Source organism: Parus major, chromosome Z (assembly GCF_001522545.3).
Source record: "Parus major isolate Abel chromosome Z, Parus_major1.1, whole genome shotgun sequence".
Taxonomy (NCBI): Eukaryota; Metazoa; Chordata; class Aves; order Passeriformes; family Paridae; genus Parus; species Parus major.
In genome coordinates this window covers 14349495-14369864 of record NC_031799.1, presented here as the reverse complement: position 1 = coordinate 14369864, position 20370 = coordinate 14349495, and the positions used below count along the sequence as shown (strand labels likewise).

At 36.2% G+C, this 20370-nt stretch overlaps 1 protein-coding gene across 1 annotated transcript in view; it reads left to right on the top strand.

Annotated features, from left to right (window-relative positions):
* Positions 1-20370, top strand: part of HCN1 (hyperpolarization activated cyclic nucleotide gated potassium channel 1) — a 194367-nt gene that overhangs the window by 13470 nt on the left and 160527 nt on the right. Inside the window, exon 2 of the mRNA XM_015615519.2 lies at positions 10513-10936. Coding sequence (XP_015471005.1) covers positions 10513-10936 — 424 coding nt within the window. The remainder of the gene's footprint in view (positions 1-10512; positions 10937-20370) is intronic.

Here is a 20370-nt window from a genome sequence, read left to right as displayed (position 1 = left end):
TCATCAATCGCATACCATTACACTGACCAATGTTTATAAATGTCAGAGATGGGTTTTCCATCCCCAGAAATTTGGTTTGTGTTCCAAACCTGCCCCCTTGGCTGAGCTGCTGTCAGCAGCAGCACACGAGGCTTTGCTCAGCCCAGAATGCGTGGAGCTTTCTGGAGCAATAGAGGGCTGGGGAGGGGAGCAGAGGCAGAGCTGACAAGGTCTCAGTTACTTAGCCCAGTAACTAGAGCATCTCTGAGCATAAAGCGTGCTCTTCCTTGTTTACTTGGCTTGCTCTTCTGGGTTTTCCTTTTTGTTTTAAGCAAGTGAATATCAGGACTATCTGATCACTGCTCTGTCTAGCTGCATAATGCACTGATTTGTTTTGGCAGTGCGGGCGGAGCGCTATGCTGTCAAAAGGATGGTAACACTGGGATGTGCAGTATGCAAATTGGGAAATTTTAAAGAAACTGTAAAATTAACATTCTATCTGCTTAAATACCATGGAAGGCAAATGGCTAGCAGAGAGATATGAATACAAGCTGAGTAATAAGAAAGGTGGGGTGCGCCCCCCAGTAAAAAGGTGTTAATAAAATACATGGGGAAAGGTATAATCAAGCTTTGAAGGATTACTCCTTTCATTTCTTACGTGTCGTGCACACTGTATTTTCAATTAGTTTAAGTTTTAGATAAATTGGTATTATTATTTCAGTTAATAAAATTACTAAAATAACAATTCCATAATCTAACCATTTTCAGTGTATTTGAGTGCATACCTAAATGTCTTCTTTGTCTGCTTAGGAATTAAAATAGTTCAGCATGGATGTTGAAACCGTAGAATAATTTTCTTCCTCTGCTGGAGAGGATTTGAACCTGTGCACTGACTTTGCATAGCACTTCTGGTATGGACACTTCCAATAACAATATCACCTCTCAGAGTTGTTCTGCTTTGGTGGAACAAAGAACGGAGAACGCCTCTCCTGTCTCGTCATTGCCTTCCTTGGGAACGAGATTTTGTTCCTGTTCTAGTTTATATTTGTTCAGGAAGAGAGAACATAACAGCAGCATACCTCACTTCAGGAGGCACCGTATGGCTCAGGGAAAGCAAACTCCCTGAGGTGTGGGAGATCCTGCCTACAGATAGATGAGGAAATCCATGGATGTTCACAGGTGTTGATGAAAGCTCTAGGTATTGACTTGTTTTTTGAAAGGAGGATGCATGTGACAGGACCCTAATTACTTACCATGTTCCTCTGCCATGAATCTGCCACGAAATAAAAATTGTCTGAAATATATTTGAATCTTTTTCATCAAACTATAAGTAAAAATTCGTAAAATTTTAATTTAAATTTGATTTGAACACAGATTCATCATTTTTTGATGTTATTTTTAGAACAAGTTATTAATATATTTTTAAAAGATATAACATAGATTTATTACCATTTTAAGCAAATTATTTACTACAGTGTGATGATATTCATGGATTATAATAAAAGAACTTGCTGATTCTTAAGTGTACTTTCATTAATTTTAAAGGGTTAAAATATCAGTATTTATTTTTATATTCAAGGAAATGTAAGCTTTTTAGCCAAAAGTCAGCTATAAATAGTTTTAAAAGGGAATAATAATTAAACTTGAGATACATATGCAGTGTTGATTACTCGGTCTTGCATTAGAATCTTGCACATCTGTGTAGATATATAGGATGACTGTAAATACTCAGTCATGTATATTTGTTTTCATTTATGATGTGGGAGTACATCAGCTTGTTTCTTATCTATCTATGGTTCTTTCATGCTTTTTCACATCTCTAATTTTTTCCTTCATGAAATTTGAAGACTGGCTCTTTTTTTCCTTCGGTTTGAAAATAGTGCCCATTCTTGCCTTCAGTGCACTTTATCAAGAAATGATACACCAAGTCCTACTTTGATGCTGCTCTTCCGAATGTACTGTATCATTTTACAGCTACACACAAAGCCAGTTTTATCTCTGATTATCAGAATAAAATTGTTAGTAGAAGTATATATGTCAAATCTAAGTTGATGGTTCTAGCCTTGGGGTGTTCTGGTTTGGTTTGTTTGGGTTTTTCTTTGTTTGTTTTTTGTTATCAGAGGTATTAATCTGAAAACATGAATTGTCCCACCTCATTTGGTGGTCATGGCCAGTGTGCTTACCAAACCCTATGCTTGAGATCTATCAATAGCTACTAAACGACGCCTTCCTCGCAATCTCTTTCTGTGAAGTAAAGAAAATAGAATTTTCCCTATCAGCAGAAACTTCAAGATTATACTGATAATTAAGAGATTGAATTGGTTAAAATAAAATCTGTGGAAAAAAAAAATAATTACGTGATATTGATTGGTTTTCTAATTTTTGGAGGGGCATTAGGAAGCTAGCTTCCTTTTCACTTGGTTCTTTGTTGAGAATTACAGAAGGCTTCTTCCAATTTAAGCCTCTGAATTTTTAGTATGGAGGCATCCTAAATGTCATGTTTCTAAATGGCACTCTTAAAATTACTGTCACTACAAAATTCTTAATTAATGCAAGTGTTCCAACATGAGATACAAGATTATTTTGCAGCTGAAATATTTTTAGATCTGTCTCTTTCAAACTTTTTTTCATGCCTTTAAAGTGGTCATTTCTAATTTGAGAATGTGAATGCGTATTTTACAGTGATCCAGTGCAGAAATTTGCTGACACTTAGATAACCAATATGTGGCACTTTACAGTTGGTTTAAGGGCTGGTAATATCAAACTGAAACAAATCAGTTATAGCCCCTACGCAAAATGTTGGCTAAGAGCAGTGGTCTAATAGCTTGAATGAGGAGGTGGATTGGAGGAAGCTGTAGTGCTTGTGGTGTGACATGTGTTGATGCAGAAGCAGTCTAGATGATGTGAAATATATCCATTTGATCAGATAAGCAAAGACAGAATCACCACTTGCTATGAGAAAACGTATTTGTGAGCCCTGACTCTTCATCAGCACCTTCTTTCCATCTGGTAGCTATCTGGACAGGGGCACTACCCAGATTTTTTAATGAGGAGTGGGGCAGAAGACTCTTAGAATCATAGAATGGCCTGGGTTGGAAGGGACCTTGAAGCTCATGTTGTTCCAGCCCTGCTTCCACTGGTGGGGATGCAACCCACTAGATCAGATTGCTCAGAAAGGAGGAGTTATGTAAAAGTGAGGGAGAGCAAAAGCATTATCAGAGCTCCACTGCCAGTGGTGCACTCTTCTTGCCCAAGGTTAGGTGGAAGTCAGGCTTGAATTCTTTCTACTGTAGTTTAATAAGTTTCTGTGGAGGAAAAGCAACTGCAAATATCAGTGGTATTCAAGCAGTTGTGTTTCAGGATTATTGGCTAAAAACTAAGCATCTAATTTTTAAGTAATATTGCCATATTATATAAATTTCTCTTTGTCCTCTGTCCTTTCCTCCTGTATGCAGTAAGTGCAGCCTTACTTCTCCTTACTGTACCTTTATTTCTCAGAAATCTGAGACTGAATTTGTTAATGCATGTAAAATACTATGAAAACTTCAGATGGAAGCTGCTGAATACATAGCAAGAACCAATTATCTTTTGATGAAATATGCACTGGTTAAATAATAGTTGGAAATATACTGAAAATGTACATACATACATACGTATATACATACACACGATCAAATAACTAAATAAATAAATAAATTTTTAAGTAAATTAGGTTTGTTGTCCCTTTCTATGGTCAGTACTGTGATTTTCTTTTCTAGTATTCAAAGCACTCAAGCTTTAAACCTAACCAAACTATGTAACCAAAGACTTTGTAAAGTAGTAAATTGCTGTTCATTGGCTTCACTGGGCTGTGATCAGGTCCCCTGAGAAATGCATTTATCTAATCATCTGCCTTGTGCATAGAATCACAACTGAGCAACAAATTGCAAATTGCCACTGCCAAGAGGGTTTAAAGATATAAAAATCATGAAATCTTTTTGAAATTGTGGAATTTTGTAATTTTAGATGCATTCTACGGTTATATAAAAAAGACTCAGTATTGCTGAACTTTAGTAGTATCTTTTTGAGGTAGAAAATTGTATCAATATTTAAAAAAAAAACCCAGCAAGGGATATACATTGGATCTCTTAAGTATATATGGCTAATCTTGAAGTAATAGGCTTCAGAATTATTCTGAAATCAAATTAAGATTTCTGGTGGTCTGAAAACTTCTTTATTAGGTTATTTTTTTAATTGCTTTTAGTCTCTATCAGAATGAAACCATTAAGCTGGACAATTCCCAAGTCCAGCACTGCTTGTATTTAAACCAGGGAAACCCAGTTTTCAGAACATCAGTCTCTGCCTCATCCCAGACTGACCAGTCTCAGACAGGTAGAGAAAACTTTTCTGCTGCTCTAGCAGGTTACCTTGCTGAGTCAGTGAAGGCTCATTAAGCCTGTGATTTGCTTTAAACTGAAGCAGAATAGCAAACTGAAACTGAATAAACTGAAAAAGAATAGCAAACGTTGATGAAATTTTCACCTGAGACATTGTCACTTAACTATATTTCTGCCCTTCAGCATCACCCCTGGATGTGTAGGATACACTTTAGAATTCTACTATAGTGTGCACTTTGCAATCAAAAGAGATTTTATTTCTGCCTTGCAACATTTCCTTGGCTGTGTTTACTTAATATAAACTTAAAGTAGTCAAGGTGGAAATAGAGTAGCATGAAAAAATTAAATTGACATTTTCAGGAAAACAATTTTTTCTTTCAAAGCAAAACAAAGTACCAACCCCAAAGTTTTTCTCTTCCTAAAGCTTTGCAAGACGAGGTACATTCAGAGGAGGAAAGTTTTATCCATGCAGAAGAACAACACAACTGTAGAAGTGACCTGTTTGCTCTTGCAAAACAGGCCATCATGAGATAATGGCACTTCACTAGTAATTTTAATGCCTTTATATTAATGTGGTCACAGAGATAGATTACAATAAATTCTAAGTCTGCAAATTTTAAAATAATAATTAAAAAAAATGCTGCTGACCCAAAATCACTGAAGCAATCCAGCATGGATTGGCAACATTGAAACAGGGTTTGCTCTATGGATGTTGTTGAATGCAATATTTCTTGCTAAAATAGAATGAATTTAGTATTTAATTTGTATGCCTTTTTCCCAGAGAAAGCTTGTTTTTGTCTAGGTGTGGGTATTGGTAAGAGAGAAACAGATGGGCAGAATGGAAATGGATAGCTGGGATCCTCATTTTAAGGTTGTAAAAAAAAAGCAGTGATGATTTTTCAGAAAGTTTTCAGGCACAGACACCTGTGCAATCATTAAAAGAATTGGGTCCTCTGAAGAAAACACTCCCTTCTTCATTCTCCTGTCATTCAGCACATCTCAGTAATTATCTGTGTTTTGCAGATGTTTTCAGGCACGTCTAGCTTTGTTCCCTCTTAGTAGCTTAATAGAGTTGCATAACCAGAGAAAGATAACACATCCTATGAGAATGAAATTCTGATATGAATAACACCAAGTTTAGTGTTCACTACCATACAGTACAATAAGATTTAAAATTACTGTTATTTCTGTTAAGATTGTTCTGTTTTATATAGGATATAGATTTCTCTGTAAGGTGAACCAGTAATCTATGAAAAAAAAGGAAACAAAGCTGTGTTTGAAGGTGAGATTAAAAAAATCCAACAACAACAAAAAAAAAGCAAAAAGGAAAGTCGGTGTTAGTTTCACTGATCATCTGCTAGTCAATCACAATGTTTAGCTAAAGAAGAAGCAAGTTTTCTACAACAGCTTGTGAAATTTTTTACTGTTCTTGATTCTCTGAATTTGTAGAGTGAAATCATGTTGTATTTGAGATTCGAAAGCCTAATCTGTGATGCCTCAAGTTTTGCTTCAGAGGTATTTTACAAGGTCTGACTTAGTATCTTTTTCAATGGCCTTCCTGTTTATAATGAGGATGAGTATTTATTTTCAGTGTTTAGACTGAATTTCCTGAAGTTTTACTGATAGGATTTGCTCCTTTTTAATAAAAGATCATAATTTTTACAATTTTTCTTGAAACTGAGAAAATGTAAACTTGAGCAAAGCCCTGGTTGCTCTGCAGCTCCACTCACACCACACAGTGCCTGAGAGATGCCGCTTGCTCTGCTGTGTGGCTTGTGAGACCACTGACAGCTCTGCTGGTTCAGTCTGGGTGTAGGTGTGGATGATCATATCTCAAACTATGCTGATTCAAGGAAATTTAGACTCTGCTGTTGATGGGCAGAAAAAGGAAATAATAAAACAAGCAAATCTGAATTTGTATGTAGAGAAAATTATGCAGCGAATTAACTCAGAGATGAAATTTCCTTCCTTAAGACTCCTTTTTCTCTGGGTTGGGGATATAAAGTGGAAAATAAAATGCCTGTTAGAATTTATAGCATCTTACATTATTAAGCCTAATACAAACAATGATTAATTCGTACTAAGTAACTCTTTCTCGCTGCTTGGGTAGGCACTCATTTTGAGCAGGCTCTTCATCCTATCCAGGACAGCCTGTGGCAGCGAATAAAACACCAACACTTCAGCACCATATTCCAGAGCTGAAAAAACACTGTTATTACTGTAAGTTTTAAAAATGTAGTAAATAAACTATGAGTGAAAAGATCACTGAAAGAGGGCTATGAAACAATTTTGAGAATTCCAAATTAGTAATTAGTATGTTGGGGCTTTTTTTAATATTTCTGTATAGAATAATATTTTAAATTTTTTAAAAAAATGTGCCTCAAGATGGGCACATTTTTTGTGCCTATACCTTAATATTTGAAGACTTTTTTCTTTTTCCTAGAAGTATTATCTCTCTGGGACATTTAGACACATTTAAAAAGCTTCAGGAATAGTTCAATGCAGTGCAGTGGTGATCTCTGTATTCTCTGTTTGTGGCATCTAGTAGTAGCTTCACTGAGTTAGCTTCAGGTGAGCAATATGCTCTATAGCTGTTTGCTATGGGGTTAAGGTCAGTCCTTGCTTCTCGTTTTGAGCTTTGGAAAACCTCAACACCCCCAGACTCTTGCTTTTTTCCCTCATTCTCGAAATTTTTGTGTCAGAAGCCTACCTCTTCCTTGCTCTTCATCAGGATTTTATAATACCTTACATAAATGTGGAACTCCTGAGATTATAAATTGTAGATTCATAACCATCTTCCCTGGGGTAGGGGGAAGTAAAAAAAAAAAAAGTAAATAATCCTAAAATTAGTTTGAAATGAAGAGCTATCTCAGTGTGTCAGTGGCAGCTCCTTGCAGTGTCTTGTGAGATTTTTACAGCTTCCTCCTTGTTACGTGAATAGTAGGATGTTCTGAACTGTAGGCAAGGAACGCATTGTATTACTTTCTCTGCACAGGTCAAAGAAGGGCAATACAGGCAGTTGCATCTAGTTTTTCTCACCTGAAATAAAATAAAGCATGGCCAACAGAATGGCATTTGGAAACATTTTCCTAAAAGAAAATGTCTGAGTCATTTCTAAATGAAAAATAATAAGGGTTTTTCTTGCCAGCGAATCAGCTTGTATTATACTGGGGGCTAAAATACAAAAGTTCTTAGCAGTCAATGTTATTTTAGCCCTGATGCCACCACTTCTGTTGACATTCAGCATCAAGAACACCAGTGTGTTTTGCATAATCACAGTGGGTGATGATCCTTTAAACTGCGGATTACCGTAGGTTAAAAACACCTGTTTCTGTATTACCTCTTATGCTGGCTGGGTGGCTGGTTGTGGTGTGGCTTTGGTTAGCCTTTATTGCATAACTGCTCCCTGTGCTAGAGAAATGTAAAGGTCAATCTGAAATTAGCAATGATTTTCCTTAGGAGTGAGCCACAGATACTAGGACACCTCTCATAATCATTTCCTATTTGTTTTCGGCTAGTTGTAAGTATTCCTTGAAGATGTTTATTCTCTCAGAGTACTTTTGTGAAGTACTTTGGTTGATGGCATTTTAAAAGTGTTTGTGGTAATTTTACTTGTAGATCACTGTGGCAGTGATGTATGAATTTAGTAGTTCCTTGTGGTAAATCCAGATTACTGGAAAGGAATTCCAGGTTACTGAAAAGGAATCTAGCACAGTGAGAAGTATTACAGGAATTAAAAAAGACAGGAGAAATTGGGAATTTTTTTTCCAGATATGGTGAATACTATCATATGCTGAACAAAAATACATACAGCCTGAATAAAACTTAACATTTTTAGCAGTTAGTTTCACATTTATTGCAAGACTGAAAATGTGTAGGACACAAATCACATTGTAGTATACAGGGAATAATTTTCATTGTCTATTTCATGGAGTTTCTGAATACCTGTTAAAGGCACATTACCAACTGTTCTCTTTTCTCAAATGATAGTTAAATCTAATCTCTCCAGGTGTCTCTTGGAATAAATAAATTTGAAACTGGGAATTCTCATGCTGTTCTCAATCCTATGCTGCTTTTCCTTTAGCATGTTTTACAGTTGCAGATAATAATTTATATTCTTTGATGATCACTCTGTAAGCTTAGAAGTATTTGCTTCCAAGATAGACATGAAAAAAAAAAAAAAGTTAATTTATAAAAGCTAGATCTTTGTGATTGTTCAGCCTGGAGAAGGAAAGGTTTTGGTGTGACCTAACCATGTCCTTTTAGTACCTGAAGGCAGCATACAAGAAAAATGGATAGAGATTTCTTTCAAGGTCATGTAGTGATAGGACAAAGTGCAATGGCTTCAAACAGAAAGAGGTTTACATTAGATATTACATAAAGATTTTTATTACGGAGGTGATGAGGCTCTTGATTTCCCAGAGAAGCTGTGGATGCCCCATCCCTGGAAGTGTTTAAGGCCAGGCTGGGTGGAGCTCTGAGGAGCCTGGTCTAGTGGAAGATGTCCCTGCCTATGCCACAGGAGCTGGAAGTGCATGATCTTTGACATCTCTTTCTGCCGAAACCAATCTATGATTTTATGATCATTTGGTAACACAAGTAGCAATCCCTGAAATCTAATGTAATCCATATTCTCTCTATGCAGGTCTAGCAAAAACTAGGCTTGTGGTTCTGAAATGTTTTGTGGCCAGTTAAACTATTATTTTTGCTGGCTGCCATGAGCCTTTACCAAGATGAGGGTGTGTTGCATGTCAGGAGGCTGGTGGTAGTATGATGGAAGTGGCCTGGAAGTCAGCATTGAAGTGATGTGCTGGTGGTGTGTCCATGACATGTCTCTTGCACCAGGGCCCATTGTGACAGAGGGATGGAGCAGGGGAATAGTTCTGGAGACAGTGCTGCCTCTACTCTTCCAGAAACACCAGTGAGTCCATGGACAGCTGTTGTTGATTGGTTTCTGTACCTCTCCAGATCAATTTTAGTTGACCAGGTCATGTTCTTGAATAGAGTAAGAGATTATGCATTGAGTTCAGGATTTCTTGAGTTCTGTTTTGGTTCTTTTACCGAAATTTTATATAGATAAAAATGATAGATAAAATATAGTCATATATAGATATGACTATATTTTATGTATATATAAAATATAGATAAATATATATATATATATTATATCTAATATAGATATAAAATATAGATAAAAATAGTCAGCTTTCTCTGACTATTAAACATTTAGGATTTATTGCAATTTGCTTGAAATCTGGTATGTACTGCTGTCCCTTGAAAATCTTGCATCAAGACAGATACTCTATATAATGGGTGCATTTACTCAGCATTGCCATCACAGATACTAGAGTTTTGAGTCTGTCTCTCTACCACATTCTCTCAAGCATGGTTAGTATTCTAACAGTGTGAGAGGGGAGCCTTTAGATCCTTCCAGAGCAAAATGGTGATGTGCAGTATCCCTTTCTATTACTATGCAAATTGCAGCTATTTTTTCTAACATTTCTTAGCTAGCTTTGAAAGAAGATAGACTGTGAGGTTGTAAAAATGCATGAAAGTTCAATTAAGGTTGCAAAAGTGGATGAAGGTTTTTCTGTTATCTAATTATTGTTTCTATTTTTTGCTTTGGTTCTTTTTTCATCTTTCTGTAATTTTATTCCAGCACTGTAATGGTATCAGTACATTTGAAAAGAGATATTGACATTTAATATATCTATTTGGCTTTCCATGTGGACAGAAATCTTAGTAAAACTGTTGCATTGCTAAAGCACTTCTGATTGGCACAAGACATCATTTTTATCTATATAAAAGCACAAAGATTTTGACAGGAGTCTAGATAACTCTGCTCAGGACTACCTACACATGCCCACCTTTCAATATACCATATATATACGTGATATACCACGTATATGTGATATACCATGGAGTGATAAGCCATAATAATGCCTTCATTATACATGCATATTTTTGAGACAGAAGGCACATAATGAAGTGTGTTAATTACATTGTCTTCAATGATCATGGATATGCTGAATGAGTTAAAGCAATAAGAATTTCCTTAGTAATAAAATCTGGTGGTGAAGTTGGTGGTGTGATAGTGGCCATTTTGTAATGTTTTACCACATTACATCAACCACTCTCTTTCTTCCTTTTTTCCTAGGTTTTACTGGGACTTAATCATGCTCATAATGATGGTTGGAAACCTTGTCATTATACCAGTCGGAATCACATTCTTCACAGAACAAACGACGACACCATGGATTATTTTCAATGTGGCATCAGACACTGTTTTTCTATTGGACTTGATCATGAATTTTAGAACTGGGACTGTAAACGAGGACAGCTCTGAAATAATACTGGACCCTAAAATCATTAAGATGAATTACTTAAAAAGCTGGTTTGTGGTTGACTTCATCTCATCAATACCAGTGGATTATATCTTTCTCATTGTAGAAAAAGGAATGGATTCAGAGGTTTACAAGACAGCAAGAGCCCTTCGTATTGTGAGATTTACAAAAATCCTCAGCCTGTTACGTTTATTGCGTCTTTCAAGATTGATTAGATACATACACCAGTGGGAAGAGGTAAGATTTGTATGATTATAACACCATTCACTAAGATCTTTTTCCTACCCAACACTATTAAATCTCTGTGAAGAGCTGCACCAGAACAAGAATGTAATACAGGTTTTCATCACTACCTGGTGTAATTACAAACACGTGCAAATATGGCAGGGCCTTTTTAGAAAAAAACCAGCAGGGAGTAACCATCTTCCCTCTGCTAATGGCAGAGACCAAAGTATGTTTGGCATTGGTACAGTTCACATGGATGGACTCCTAATGATGTTACCAAATGTCCAAATTATCAGAATAAGGCTCTAGAAAGGAATACTAGCAGCTATAACAACCACCTAAACCTGCACTAGAGTTTGGTGACTAGCACTTGAATTTATTAATGCTCTTGTAGTCACAGAGAACTTAAACGTCTTCATATTTTTCTATCTTAGAAAAAATTTTAACCATTTACCATGGAGTAGGTTTCCTAGAATGCTCATTATTTGAAGGCTGTATGTAAGCTGAATGCCATAAATATTGGCCTTCTTTATGAAAAATGGGCAGTTTTGAGTCACTGCCTTCTAAGCATTCAACTCCACAATTTCCAGACATGGTGTTATGCTGCCTGTCAATTTGGCATAGAGACTTGTCTGGGAGATTATGGCATTCCCCACTTTGGCATATTCATGGCTAGGAAATGTTAAATGCATTGGCACATACCACCATTTTGTTTCTTGCCTGTCCTCATTTCTGTAGTTCTGAATATCATCATGTGTTTTAAACAGAAGTGCTAAAGCCATAGAAAAAATAACTGCAGTTTTTTCAACCTTTCTAGCAGTAAGCATAAGGAAAATTACTTTGTAGAGCATTATCATGAAAGCAGTATTAAAATAGATCTGCATATTTTTTTTTACCTGTTTGATAAAGGTTTATTCAATTAAATGAATATTGAAGGACAATTTGGTACCATTTTTGGTACTTTTATGGCTGGTTATCTCTAGTATAAAACACATTTTCTGGTTTAAGAGAAACTTAAAAGCAGAATTATCTCAAATAAAGTCAGATTGTAATTTAAAATGGTATGATGCTGGATGATGCTAAATATCAAAAGTCTAAAAAATTTAAAGTAGTTTCTCGAAAAGCCCCTGATATAGGTCATTATTCTTTATTGCTCTATTTGGTAAAGCTACTTCTTTTTGCCTCTCTGTAAAGCATTGAAAAGATGTTTTTGCACAGAAATAGAAGACTGTAGTTTTGTACTCAATTCAACTAAGGCAAATGATTAAGCATATTTTGCAGTTCTACCATAAAGCTGTGCTTTTGTCTCCTCTGTGCTTCACAGAGAGACAACCTTCTGAAATGAATTCAATGACATTATTTTCTGGCAGCTTGAGTTAGTCGCTTGCCACTGTAGAGGCCTACTAAGCAGAGAAATTAATTCCTTTTTTTCCCCCCACTTCTGTCCGTTGTCAAGCAGAAATCAAGTATTCTAAATAAAAAATGGTTGAATTGGCCAGTAAGTGGGACTAAAAGTGACCAGAGTATATGGTCCAAATCAGCAGTAGCTGCTGTTTGCTCTATTTATCTTTAGCTAATGGCTTTTTGATTGCAAATTCATCTTTGATTCCACTAGTAAAATTATGAAATACGTTCACAGGAAGGTAAAAGAGGATCTAAAGATACGGGTTTTTTTCTTTTTTGGAGGTTATTTTGGCCTGTAATAAAGCAGAAAAAAGTTCTTTGGCTGATTTTGAAAAAAAATTCTCACATGCAAGAGCATAGAGAAATATATAGTCTGAATCAGGCTCATATAAATCCCAAAATTAAATGTGTGACAGGAAAAAGGTAAGTTTTTTATTTGTTAGTTTGTTTTTATTTTTGTTTAGTGTTCTGCAGAGATCCGAAATGCGGAAGGTCATGGATTTTCATATCTGGCTTTGTGGAAAATGTGTGTTTCAATATCTTAATGTTTTAAAACATAGACACAAAACAAGTGGTTAGGGATGACATTTGCTGAATTACTGGGAAACAATAAGTGGATGATCCCATGGGGTGGTCAGTGAGACTGGTGCTGATCTTAGTGTTCTCTGTATGTGTGTTTGCATATGGACAGCAAGGAGCAACTCTAATTTTATGGCACACAACTGGAGCCTTTTTGTGTTTGTTTAAAAGGATTTCATAGTTTTTTGCATATGAGCTGACACATTAGTTTTAAATGTGGTGCAGACAAATCTGAAATATATGTATTTGGTTCCAGAATAATAAGCATTATGTCAAAAATATTGAGAGGACAGCCAGCAAACTCATTCTTCATAATGTGCCAAGAGAATACTTGGATAACTGTTATTCATGGATAACTGATGTACAGACAAACCAATTGTATGATAAGGCAGTTATCCCTGTATTTCTATATCCTCAAAGAAAAAAGGCAGGCTGACATTGTTTGAGCTTTTCTTTCTTAGATATCACATATCTGGAATTCAGGTGGTTGATATCCTGAGCTTTAAGATGAGCAGGCAAAAATTTGGAAGATTCTTACATGACGCTGGTGAAACATGGTTCCTTTTCTTTATTTCCACATCATCTAAGTCAATTAAATTAAGATCAAGCTGCCAGCAGCCACCTAAAGTAATATTGAGGTAAATAATGTATGCATTGCAGAAGCTTTCTCCTCATTAAGTGTTATGGAACAGCTATAGCCTGTGGTAGAATATATATGAAAACTGATTGATATATTCATATCAGTCTGATGCTAATTACCTACCCAAATGAATGGTGCAGTGGAAATGGGAAGAAACTCTTCAAGAAAGGCACAGGAGATGTGTGGGCAGGAAATAATGTACTGAATATGCAAATTCACTCTTCCCTGAAACTGCTTTTTAGCTACAAATTCTAATATTCAAGTCCTTTAGACACAGATATTGACAATAGATCATATATTTACTTAAACTAAATTATTTGCAAGAAAATAATTTATATTTAAATTTGCGATTACAGAAATTATAATTTTGCAGTAATTTCTGACAGGGAGCCTGTTTTGGATTTTTATTTTTTATTTTTTTTAATCTGGACCTAATTCTTATTTCTTTTAAGTTTTATGAGACTACCTAAACTTCTGACTCTTGAATGTTTTTTTTTTAAATGGGCTTACATTCAACTAGTAGATTATTCTTAGGTAAATATGCTCATAGATCAGTGAGCAATTAAAATAAAAGATACAAACAATTAAAATAAATACATTGTTCCACGTCAACTTTGCTTTACATTTGCCTATGATACTAGTTTACTGGCTCTTTAAAATAAGAATATTTTCCAAAAACTGTGTAGAACCCAGACTTCAATATCACTGTTTACAGCTCTAAACACAGACAAGACCTAGTAAATCTATGAGTAAATAGATTCTTCCAAAAATGTGCCCTAAGTATTTTTTGTTCTGAGATGTCTGATTATGTGGAACTAGAACCATTTTTAAAGAGAATCAATACTTATTGCAACTTATGTAACAAAGGTTATGTTCTGCAAAGGATCCCATGGCAAAATGTGCAAAAATTGTGAATTGCAGCCGTGTCTTATTTTGGTTTAACTTGTACTGAAATCTGGTTTTTAATTTGCCAAACGTTTTTGTGTTTCATGAAAATAACATCAGTGTCAATATCCACTCTAGTTGGTAAAGCTCTGGTGTCATCTGAGCATCTCACACTGACATGCCGTATTCCAAATTTGCTGATTTATTTCTGATAACCGCAGTAATGCAGGTTCAGAAAATCGCATAAATAAGCACTTGCTGGAAGTCTTACTAAAGTGATTAAAAACGAAATGTGTGAGAGCTTTGCCGAATCAGGTCCTGCACTGAAGATTTCATCTGTGGCTCCCATTCCGCCAGCCCTATCACAGACCACCACTAGGTGTCCTCTCCTTGTTCTGTTTGTTGACAAAGGTGCAAAAACACACATTATGTGTCTCTCTGATGTTGAATCATTTTTATCTCCTAAATAAAATTATCATAAAAGACTTATCCAGACAACAGAAGAAAACTCCTACTTCAGTAGCTTGCTGTTTTCTGTGGTAGATACAGAGATGACTTTTGTCCCCTACAAGAAAACCAAAACTACTTTTTCTTTCAGCCCAAGCTAGGTGAAAACTCAAGGTTTTTATCTCTCCCCTTGATCACTGACTGGGGAGTTGTGTGGGAAGGGAGAGATGATGAGTTAGGTAGGTACTTGGTAAAATTGTGTTGATGAAAACACTTATCTTTACTGACTGGATTATTAATTTAATTTAATTTTATTTTTATTTTATTTTAACAGGACTCTGTCTACAAGATGTGGGGTTTTCCTGTCAATGATGGTGTTTAACATTTTTTAATTAATAGCTGTGTGGAAATGGGACGTGACATATTTTTCTTCCTTTTTATTCAGCATATTTCAGTTATTTCAATTTTATTCAGACTCCTGTCTTCCAAGGTGGTATTTTAAAATACATTTTCTAGGCCCTAGATAGTTGTGTCAATTAGTCACTTACTGCAAATAAGCACACCAGTACAGGTTGAGTGGCAATTTTGAAGTAAATTAGATGAAAGGAGGACACTTTTTTATTGCTTTTTAGAGATACATGAACCAGATACAAGTTGTCTGTCTCTCAAGGAGTGAGGGGAGGATATTTGTTCAGTAACTCGAGGGGAAAGAGGACATAGGAAAGTCCACCTTCTTTTACTGGCACAAAGTCTGTGAATTCTGTAACAAAGCCTGTGTATTGATGTCATCTGCCTTCCTACCATTAAGAGGATGGAAGTAGGAGGTGGGAGTTCCAGAGGAAGGGAAACAGAAACACAAGCATTGTCATTTATTTGTTGTTTTTTTGATATTTCCCATTTTGGAATGTTATGCCTGGAAAGTGCCTCATGGATAGTGAATTTGTGTCCTCCCACATGAAGCCCATGGCTGGGGTCACACCCAGGTTTGCTTGAGGGTTCCTCTTTGTTCTGCAGTCTTCCCTTTCAGGTCATGATTACCAGCTGTGGTCAGTAAGTGCTTGGCATGTGTGACCAGAGCCACCTCTGTTTAATCTCCAGGGGAAACAAAACCCAAACATGCTGTTTGGTTGCATTTTAAATTGAGGAATCTAGGTGTGCTCCTTGCTCAGCATTGCTGTAGTAGATGACCTCTCCAGCTTTATCAAAGCAGAGGGCTGCTCAGCCCTGTTCCTCTGAGAATGTGTTCTGCTAGCTGTCACTGCAATCCTGGGTGAGACTTGAAGGGCTGGTATTCCTCCCTAATTTGATTGGGATGTTGGCTCATAGATAGTCTGTCTCTATGACAATGAGATGTCTTATTTGCAGAGAGCCAGAACCTGGACTACTGGCCCTTTTTTCCCCCACTTAAAGTTAGAGAACGTAAAGGCAGTTTTTTTGAGACTGTTGAGGCTGATGATGATATATCTTGATAATGTAGGTCTGGTTTGCTAAACAGAATTTGTGTATGTGGATAGAACTGAAGGTAAGTTACATAAATAAGAAAGTCACATATCTAAATTCTAACATAAAGTGCTATACAATATAAATGAACATGGGTATCAAAAAAATTTTCATCAGTCTAACACATGCATGTAAGCCACAGCGTGGTTAATTTTTTCTCCTTTGACATGTAACTTAGAAGGCTACTGTCTGTGTTTTGCTGAGCAGAGCACAATCTTTACAGAAGTGGTAGTGTTCCAAGTGGGAAATTGTGATGGATCTCATTTTATGTAAAACTTTTCGTTTATATTAAATCTTGCACATTTTAACATTAAGTGGATAAATTGTGTTCAATCATACAATATTTTTTAAGGAAATATTTCAAGTTAAATTATTGGTTTGAGAAATGTATGCATCACTGCAGAGAAAGTATACATCCATAAACATCACTGAGAAAAAATCAAGTTTTTTATTTTTCACTCTTTCAAATTCCTTGCACCTGTAGGGAAATGCAAATAATGGATATATACAATTAAAAGGCGTTATTATTCATGGTGTCCTAATAATAGAATACTAAGTGTTGAAAAAGAACAGCACATTTGTAGAGAAGGCAATTACTGAAATGCAAGCAAGACACTGAGTATTCTGGTTTTTAATTTCCTACTTTATGGTCTAGGCATAATCACTTTCATAGAAAGAATAATCCATTCCCCTAGAGAGTAAATAGGAAGTGTAATGAGTGTAAAGTTTCTTGCTTCATCGTTCTACCCCCGTTTTAAGGCTGTGCAAACTGAGCTGCCTTTCTTCTGTGCCTACGCCAGGAGAGTAATTGTGTGGTGCTGATGCTTTCCCTGGGAGATAAACCAGGGAAATGTAGAACATAGCCTGAGATAAATTTCTCTGAACTGGCTGATAATGTTTTCTTCTTTATGTAAGTGTTTGCCTGGCTTCTATGGTAATGTTCCTGGGGGACTTGGCTGTAGACCCAAGAAGGTGTGTTCACCCTTGCAGTAACATTTCTAGATAATGCCAGTCAATCAGTTTTGAAAATTATCAGAGCAATGTCAGCATGTCTTTGACACTTAAGTATAACACAGGTTTTTAGCAGTTTTTTTTATAAGTCTTATTCAGTGGTCATTGTTCTTAACCCATTCTGGGAATAATGCTTTTTTTTTGCACTTGCTAGAGCTTGCACTTGCAAGAGCTTACACACACTATCCTCTGTGGCTGCAGATTTGTAAAAAAAAAAAAAAAAAGAAAAAAGGAAAAAAAGCCTTGTTCTTCCATCTTAAGCCCTTAGCAGAAAACCCACTCAGCTTTACAGGGTAATGGCCTGCTGGATACACCCCATTTCAGGCGAGGTGAGAGGTCAGGAATGTTCAGTCCTCTTGCAAGACAGAGCTGCTGGCTGCTCCCCACAGCATCCTGCTCCCTCCCTGGAGCTGAAGAGCCGTCAGAGGAGGTGATGACAGCCAAAGAGCTGTTTGGGCACCCACGGTCTGCATCATGGTTCACCATTCGGACACTGCGATAACTGCAGCGTCCTTCCCACAGTGAGTGCATGGCTTACAAGCTCCCTTTGGTTCCTGCAGGGATGAGAGAGAAAGGGAACATGTGAATGGGATTTTTCAGTTTAGATTTTCCAATGTATATTTAAAAATTATACAAATTTCACAAGAATGACAATTGTAGTTTTGTTCCTTGCAGGCTAAACACAATTCATTCAGATATCTCTGCATTTTCAATGTGTATTAATAGTGACCAGTACAGAATCACTGTTTAAATTATTTAGCAACAGTAACTGAAATAAAAGATATTCCCAACTTGTCACTAGTGCATTGAAGCATCCTTTCTTTCTTTGTTTTTTTTTTGTTTTTTTTTTTTTATGATACCTTAAAAATACTTAGCTTTAACATAAACTTTTGAAACACGTGTTTGAAGCTAGTTTGCTAGTCCACATGGTAAAATATGGTGAGCTAGCAGCTGAAATGGGAGATATATAATCCACTGTAATAATTTCTAATACAGTATATATTGATATGTCTATAAGAGAAAGCAGCAAGATGTCTTTACAGTGCATCATTGCTATTTGAAACCAGCAGAATGAATGATACAGTAAAAGATTAATTAGAAAATTGTATGCATAGAAAGTGAATATGAAAAATTTTAACATTTTCCTAACATTTACCTACAAAGAGGCATTTTAATTTTTAAATTAAGTAATCATTTATTAAAGGGAGAAAAGAAAATTCATTAGATTTCAATTTAATAAAATTCTATGTCCTACTTTGAGAAGAAAATTGCCAGTTGAATGAAGAGCTTTTCAAAAAACATTCCCAAACCCACCATTGTGTTCTCTTGGTTCTATTACGTGCAGAACATTGTGCAGGTGAAATTTTGTGGGATTTTGTAGGAGAGGTCTGGTTATCTGAGACAGGGCTGAGAGGTAGAAAATGGAGATACCTGGAGAACTTGTGCTGGGCTGTGCTGATTAGACCATGCATACACTGTTGCTTTTATTTATTTATTCTCCCAGTGAGTCATATGCCTGAGCTCATAAGGGCATTCTGTTGAATAAATCAGGACTGAAATGATACAGAACTCACTGCATGTCAATAGGTCCAGGATCATATTCTGATTTTTGATCTGATCAAATTTGACCACCTTCTAATATAGTAAAATACCCTTGACACTACTCTTTTAAGTAGGTTTCTGTTGTTATGGCGCCCATTGAGGACAGTGGAATGTATTTTAAGAGTTAATTAGGAAAAACGGTCTTTTTATTTTATGGGTTTAAATGGGTAAAATGGCCTGAATTTACTGTTTAGAGTAAGATGCAACTGTATAAGCCTATTTAGAGAGGGTTGAGGAGCTGAGATGGCAGTCTAGAAATGACTCTACCATTTGAAGATTATATTAAATGAGTTGTTTCTAACCTGGATCTCATGGAGTTTATTCCAAATAGTACATATTATCCCACATGTGTATGATTGAACTGTAGTTGTGACCAGGAAAAACCAGAGAAATCACCTGATTCAGAGATTGTCAGAGCTCCTTGCTTCCAAGCAGAAACGAAAGGCTGCAGTTAAACTGTTAATCTCTCCTCACCACACTGCACTGCAAAGATGCTCTGTTTCTCACCATTTTCTCCTTTCTTAACCTGTTGGAGTCTGAGATACAGTGTGTGTGCCTTTGTTTTTAATATGTGGTTTTAGAATTCAAAGAAACACTGAATTTCATATAATATGAAATTCATGGGCATGTTTTCATGGTGATACATGAGAACAAATGCTAAAGTTAGATAGAAAAAGTGTAAATGTGTAAATTAGAAAGTTTTTTGAATCACTGGGTGAATGGGTGGAGGTTTAGAGTTTAAGGTAGTTTAGAGAGCAGGGGACAAGATGGAGGATTTAGGGTGTTGTCTCTTGTCCTTCTTCTTTCTTCTTCATGTTCTTTCCTAGAGGTTTTTGGGTAGTAGTAGGTGATTGGGTAGAAAATGCCGCAGTGCAGCACAAAGGTGTTGGGTCATTGGGTCACTAAGAAAAATAACTTAGTTGGCACCTGTTAATTGGGTAAATGGACATATGAAAGACCTTGAAGAAGATCTTTGTTAGCCATTTTACCCCTTTACTATCATAGTGCACATAGCTCCTTGTACCTTGTAATGCTGATAAGAAAAAATAAACAACTGAGAACGAACGAGAGAAAAAACTCGCCTCCCGTCTCATCAATCTTCAGTTCAAAGGGAAAAGAACCCAAAACAAAAGTCCTATAAAGGGACATTAACCCAGGCAAGTGTTTTGCTATGATCTTTCCATGCATTTAAGCTCACAGCATTTTCTTTGTTTTTATCTTCTTAAAACACATCTTCCCCATTCTCTCTTCCAGAACCAGTGGGCTTACCTTAACACATCTACTTAGTGTCTTGTAGCAGTCATTTACTTTCCAGTAAATGTTCCATCTTGTTGTTGACCTGAAGCTGTTGCCATGTGGTGTATTTGGTGTCATTTCT